The following is a 7,543-nucleotide window of genomic DNA, read 5'->3' on the forward strand; positions in this document are numbered from 1 at the left end:
AGATTTGAGGAAATATTGAAATTTGAAATCAGGAGCAACACTGTTCAAATTCCACATTTTACATAGCTTTTATTCTGAAATTCCACATCAGATTGTTATGAAATTTTATGAGCAGCTATCTGAGGTGGTCTACTATCACACTGAATCGAAGAACTTCTGTGGAAGCAAAGATTTTAGGAAATTTTGCAATTTGAAATCAGGAGCAACACTGTTCAAATTCCACTTTTTGGATTGGTTTTATTCTGAAATTCCACATCAGATTGTTATGACATTTTATGAGCAGCTATCTGAGGTGGTCTACTATCACACATAATAGCAGAAGTACTGTTGAAGCAGACATTTTAGGAAAAATTACAATTTCCAATCAGGAGGAACACTGTTCAAATTCCATATTTTGTGTACACATACAGTAAGTGAGCTTCAGTGTGTCGGTGAAAGTGAGAGTCAAGTGTTGTTTGCAGCTGTTTTTCAATTTAAATGCAAAGGACACATTCCCAATGGCCTGCCCTTGCTTTTTTAAGTGTGTCTTCGTCGGTCGCCAGACATTCTTCATGATACCATCGCTCACATGTATCACACTGTATCTGTAAAATAAAATAAGCAAAGTCAATGATTTATCAGTCATACATTGCTTCTTGGATGTGTCTTGAACATATATGATTACATAAAAGTACCGTAATTTGATTGAAATAAAGAGCGTGGGGCGGGGGGGAAATGAAGATCGTGGTTCAATTAGGTTTTAACACCTTCAATATATTTTAATTTAGTTTATACCAGTCTATATTAGAATTGAAGAACAACAACAACGAAAAATCCTGCAGTCATTGATTTAAAAGGAAAACTCACCCAAAGGGTATTCGGAGGTCCAGATCCAGGGGGCTTTGGGGCAGCGCACATCGCACAGTCATTGTCCATATCAAACACTGAGATGAAATACATTTATGTTATTATTTACTTATGTACACATAACACAGTTCAGTTACAACAGACTTGCAATCAAAACACATTTAGCTTGTCAACAAGATGATTGATAATCATCCACTCAGGCGTATTGAAAGCCTGACAGTCTAAATCAATGTAACTGTCACTATTCAAAATTCTTTACTGTCGCAAATTATAAAAATATTATTACTTCATGCCTTAACAGATTATAAATTATATGCAAATTATAAAAATATTAATACTTCATGCATTAACAGATTATAAATGATATGGATCATGTTTCATCTCCAGTTGACTTTTAAGTTTGATAAGAAGTATTAATGATTCTGAGAAATGTGTGGGGTACATGAATTTGCATTTGTACACAAATTCTGTCACACCTTGGACTACAAAAGATGTATTATTTGGGCTTCTTTTGAGAGGCTTCAGTTTGTTTGGATGTGTAGGATTAAATCAAATTTCACAATAACATGATAAGGTATGAATTATGTCTACAGTAAATATTAAAATGGATTACGAACCTGAACCCTTCAACAATGACTGTGCCAAGTGTGTCCTTGCAAGAGCCATCTCCTTCTTGGTGGTTTTGAAGGTCATGTCTGGCAATGCAGGATATGCCTCCATCAATGACTTTGCCATCTACACAAACATACAGAATGATCTTTGTCATCTTACACATAATTAATGTTAAATAAAAAAAACTTTTTAATTGAAGCTTATGGTAATATAAATACATGTTTGTAGCATTATCATACATTTTTCCTTTGCACATTGAATGAAGACACCGATTTAAGAATATACTCGGAAATATATAATATATAAAATCGGATGTGAAAGGTTATAAACACAAATGTTATTTTGGACACAGTAAAAGATGAATATTTTCCCTTACACCATGTCACCTTGTGGAAATTATACACTCTACTCTGAGATTGACAGAAATTCTGTCACTAATTGTCACAAAGGGTAGCACAAATGGTCTTTTCCAGATAAACTCACACACACACACACACACACACACACACACACACACACACACACACACACACACACACACACACACACACACACACACACACACACACACACACACACACACACACACACACACACACACACACACACACACACACACACACACACACACACACACACACTCACACACACACACTCACACACGGTCATTACCAATGTCACGATTACTCCACAGCTGCACTGGTCACGTTGGACAGGATGGTCCATGGTGATTCCCTTCCACCTGATTTTCCCCCAGTCAGCATTGCCATACACGGTACTCCTCATTCTGAAGTAATCCCTTAGTAAAGAAAAACATTTTGGTATCAATACAATACCGATATCAAGGTCCATTTTCAAGAATCTTAACCTTCCAATAAATAAAACTGAGCCTCAAATCACTGCTTGAAGTTACTGTTTTGTTGTGACCTCTGTCTCGTGCAATTACTTTCAACAATTAAATTGAAGAAATCTAGCAATATTTATTAAGCCAGATGCTTTGGTTTTATTATAACATTTCACAGTAATTAGCTGATGATAGTATGTCCACTGGTTGGTTCAGGGAGATTATGATAATATTTGTCAAGTGAATCCTTTACGATAAAAATTGGACATACCTTATTCTTTTTGCTGCATTTACAGATTCTTTTAGCTCTGTTTTTGTGGCCATTGGATCCATCAAAAATACACTGTTTATGGTAGGAAGTACATACTAACAAAAAGATAAACGTTATTTAGAAACATCATATATATTTATAACACAAAAGGATTTCTGAACATCAGTGAAGTAACAGTCACTGACCAGTAACTTCCAGTGCACTCCTCTAACATTTACGAAGGACAGTATGGCTTCGTAGTTGTTGAAGTCAGTCTGTAATGTAATGAAAAAAAATGCATTAACTTCATCTACTTTTAAATATTTTCCATTTTATTAATTTTGTCTTCCATCAAAACGCCATCTTGTCCAATTTAGATTAGTATTTGTCATAAACTTAAATAGACAATGAAGTTACTCCACTCTTTCATACAAATCTATATAACTTTAAAAATACAAATTAGCTTTTTCATATTAAAAACGGCTTTTGGAGCTCTGGTCTGGTTAAAGTAAGGGGAAAAAGCATTACCCTTCGCAAGCTGTGGTGTTTCACTGCCTCTCCTTCTCCAAAAAGAATGACTCCACTTGTGAAATGGTTCATTAGAAAGATCCTTTGGCCCAGGTTTTGCTGTTTTGCGAACAGATGGAGGAGGCCTTCCATTACCTTGTATGGAAAAGTAACAATAAATACAGCAAATTATATAATAATTACATATTAATTTATAACAATGTCCACTTTGATAGTTATCAAGTTTTCTTCCAAAAACACTTCTGAGATATTTCTTGAGATATTTTGTGATATTGTGGGAAATGTTTAAAAAATAATAATTACCTCGCCTATCAGCCATTGGTGAGGTTTAAGTGAACAGAGTTCAATGTGACGGATTAGCAACCTACCACCTGACAGGTTCACGGAAGGAATGACAGCAACTACTACCTCAGTTGTCTGCCTATTCCACATTGATTTCATCTGGAAAAAGATTAGTTCAATTTAAACATTATTCATATAGTCTTATTAATAAAAATGCAATTACTGACAAATTAAATACATGTATATATTAGTAATATCAATCATTATTCTCAAAGGCTTTACAATCAAAGTCCATTCATTTCTGTTTAAGTCATGTAAGTGCTATAAGCGCTGTCTAAAAATGTACACAAAAGACCTGTTACACTACATATCCTCTGTTATTGTGCACATCAATACATGTAATTTATATGAAAAATATAAGCAGGAATTATATGCTTAACTGATTGATGTAATTTATGTTTGATATACCTGTTTACTTTAATAATACTGCCAACTGCAGTGAAGCTGAATCCTACATGCTTTCCTTCATCGTTTGTCTCCTGGACTGTCACACTGGCTTTAGAAATGGTTGATAGTATCTCCATACATGCTCTTTTCTTTCATTTAACAGATGGTTCATCAATGTTCACAAGGTGAACCATAAGGTGCTGACTTCTTACATTATTCTTGTCATAGAAGTCCTTGACTGTGGACACTAATATGTCGGCACACGTAGGCAAGACAAAGGTTAATATCCCAGAGTTCATAGCTGGATTGGCAACCGACTCAAAATTATGTCCTGTCAAATCAAGCAAGATACTATCGAATGTCTTCTTTAGAGTATTCTTGGCTTCAAAAAATGTTTTGGGAATGGTTTCCGTTTGAGTTGTGGGCCGACTGCATAAATTACCTTTTTGCATTGTGATTTCCCAGCAGAGGTTGCAACAGTCTATCCATGTTTTAATGTGCCATGCTTGTGAATGTAGAGTTTACTCTTGCTAATGATCCCTAATCCTAAAGCTTTACTGAAAGCCACGGCAATCCCACCAGAATGCTGCAGGTTTTCATTGGCAGCATTGATAATGTCATCCACCTCAAAAGTTTTAACATCTACCTTCCACACACATACCTTGCTGACTTCTGAGACTTGAGCTGACAAACTCTTGTCCTGGTCTTCTTTTGGTTTTGCTTTTGCTCTATCCAGAGCCTGTTGGTGTTGTCTTGGAGACAGGGGTGGTGTTGCAGCCTCCAGGAGAGTGTCTTCTGTTTCAAGCTGTACACATGTTATGAATCAGGTTAGGTTCATCCATGGATTTATGTAGCACAACTGTATTTATTTAGTTTAAATTTCATTTGTGTTAAAACGCAGCTTTATTGTCATTATGTTCTGGTGTTGGCTGTGATGTTAACTGATGGGGGTACTTGAGCTGTGATCAACATGATCATTTTTCATAATATCAATCCCCATTTTATCATTATGTTCATCACTTACAGTATGTGTATACGGTATATTAGAATTTCTAAAGCAAAGTTGTTGTATAGTTAGTGCTATTACATTTTCCTTTGTTTCAAAGCACTGCGTGTTTTTAAATAATCACAAAAATGTAGACCATTTCACATAGTTGTTGGAAGTTATTTAACAATAACCTGCGATTGTGTGTGCGATGGGGATGTGGTGACATTGGTATGGTTGTCTTTCTCCTGTACGGCTGCATCTTTATTTTTGGAGCCTTTCTTCTTAAGAACCTGCAAATCACAATATCATGTCGCTCGATCAATTTCACTTTTATAAATATATTGTGTGATACACTTTGAGAAGATGATGATAACTAACAACACTGTGTCTTCACCTTGCTTTTCGGTGATTTGAAATCAAAAGCCTTTCTCAGCGGTGAAACAAATAGGCCTCTCCTCGACTGCTTCCTCTGCTTCCATCGTTCCAGGTCTATCCTGTGTGTCTTGTTAAAAAAAACATAGTGATGTATTGTTATTAGTTAAGGATGCTTCTAGATGTGGATTTATATAACTTAATATTATTTAAACATTAACTATTGTCCCTTGATGTATTGTAAACTATCACATATTGTTTGTATACTGTATGTGCCATTACTATTCTATATTGTTATTCACTCATAGAATTGAATTTGTTGACCTTTGCTTTGGATACAATGTGTTTATGTGATAATATCGGTTAATTTCAGTCTTGTAGTTGATTGTGGTCTGTAATAGGACACAGTACAACATTTTGAAAGTTATTATTATTCAGTGTTTTCATACAGTGATGAAGACAGTGTGTTAGTGATGAACTACAGTACATGAAAAAATAAATGTTTTAAGTCTCTTGTATATGTAACATGTACATATAAATATGGCATTCAACTCAGTAATTTGTTTCTAAAAAAGAGTAGTTATTTAATCAATTACTCTGAAACCAACATTGAGTGAATATGATACCAAATGCAATTATTCTATACTAACACATCATCTACTAAATGTATATATTTTTAAGCAAATGTCTGCCTTGACAAACATCAACACTGAATATACATATAAAGCTGAAAATCTATATTATAAGATGAGTTTTTGAACACAACAAATGTAAATTTGATAACCGATAAAGACAATTACATGAAACACAAGGATTGTAAAAAACATAGAAGTCATACCTTTGTCTTCAGTTTGAGAGAGTCCTGGTACTCTCTAAGGAGAGCATCATGCATCACCTTGTGGGTGAGCACGAAGTCGTCCAATCGGGTCAGCCTTTTACTTTGGAAACGGATCTTCTTAAGGTCCCATTGACTCTTCTCCATTATTCCCTGTGTCTTGTTATTTTCGGTGTAGTTCTGTGAAAGACATGTAGAAGCTTTATGATTTTTTGTTTGTCTCACTTTTTTGGAGTTATTGGGTTAACAAATAAATAGAAAATATTTCAATAGTTATACTTTGTGTGTAGCTGTTAATATGCGTTAAAATTGTTTTTCACCTGTGACGGTTTCTGGGCAGCTCTTTCATATTTTTTTGTTAGCTGATCATAAACAGGACCAGTGCCGTGTCGTCCAAGGTCCCCTGCAACATAAGAACTACAGTAATTGGAAAATCTAACTTAAAATGAAAATATTATAAACAGGGGAGGATCCTGACTTACCAAGCAAAAGTCCAGACCAGAGTACCGCCTTCGGTAAACTGTACTTCAAAAGCTGGGGGATGAAGTTTGGACTGTGGTAGATGTTTGGCTCTCCCTGTGTGTCCAGTGGTGCCTGCTGGATGACCGCTTCGAAGTGCTGGTCAAATGGAGTTGGGTCCGATTCAATCTGTAAGAGACCCAGTGATGTTATTGTCACATGTATTATGGTGTTTGGAGACTGCACCCATTAATCCTTAAAACATGAAGTTTCTGTTCTCCATGCAATTGTGTAGCCTAAATGTTGACTACATAGCTTATTAAATCAATGTATAAATCTTTAATGACACCGCTCTGAGAGGAACTACTACTTGAAACAGCGAAAAGTACACTCAACATTTTTTTTAAAAATAATTAACACCATTAACTTACTCCAAGCACACAGAAAAACACAAAAACAAAAATGTCAAATGACGGAAATGATTCATAACTCTTAAAATAAAACTACACATTAACATTAAAAATTCTCAACAGGATAACCTACCATAAAGTCTTCTGCAGTGATAGCAGAGTCATTAATGTCTGGCTGCGCATTTAAGGTCAGAAGTTGTTGCAAGTTTATAAAATGTTTTTCAACATTCACGCCACTCCATGTGCTGGAGAACACCACTGTAGCACTTGTTACAACTTCGTCCAGCTGTTTCAATGTAGTAGCCTGGGTCATTAGGCCGAACACATGCATGCAGAGCAGGTAGTGTTTGCCAGTGCTGTGGGAAAGAATTGTGTAAATAAATATAAATATTGCCAATGTTGCACTATAAGGAAAACCATTACTACAACATCATGTTATATAGAAGACATCACTAACTGTTTTTTGCAGAGGTCCTTGGCATTTTTCATTACGTGACTCAAGCAGCGATGTAGGATTGGTAGATGAACCGTTTTCTGCTTTGCTTGTCCGGTGACAATGCAGTAATATGCAGCTAGAAGCTCAGTTAGACTGAGCCCACACAAGTTCTGTGCAATTGACTGCATTAACACCGCAGAGCCATCACAGACAAACATCACAGGTCTTTTACGG

General features: G+C 35.6%; 1 protein-coding gene across 2 annotated transcripts; it reads right to left on the minus strand.

Moving 5' to 3' along the window:
- Positions 1–320: 320 nt before the first annotated feature.
- Positions 321–6,605, minus strand: LOC307026345 (uncharacterized protein). Of its 2 annotated transcripts, XM_079661680.1 has the most exons (13): positions 6,487–6,605; positions 6,325–6,407; positions 5,192–6,184; positions 4,989–5,087; positions 4,471–4,614; positions 3,384–3,521; positions 3,081–3,215; positions 2,759–2,827; positions 2,574–2,668; positions 2,131–2,257; positions 1,464–1,581; positions 847–923; positions 321–584 (listed from the first exon to the last, which is right to left on the minus strand). In XM_079661680.1, exons 6-13 carry the CDS (start codon positions 3,519–3,521, stop codon positions 474–476), a joined length of 870 nt encoding a protein of 289 aa, XP_079517806.1. In that variant the 5' UTR covers positions 4,471–4,614; positions 4,989–5,087; positions 5,192–6,184; positions 6,325–6,407; positions 6,487–6,605; the 3' UTR covers positions 321–473. The 2 variants fall into 2 exon arrangements, with proteins under 2 accessions (XP_079517806.1, XP_079517805.1); XM_079661679.1 differs by having other exon boundaries at positions 4,471–5,087.
- Between the last annotated feature and the right edge of the window lie 938 nt (positions 6,606–7,543).

The sequence above is a fragment of the Notothenia rossii genome (genome assembly GCF_949606895.1).
Source record: "Notothenia rossii genome assembly, chromosome: 12".
NCBI lineage: Eukaryota > Metazoa > Chordata > Actinopteri > Perciformes > Nototheniidae > Notothenia > Notothenia rossii.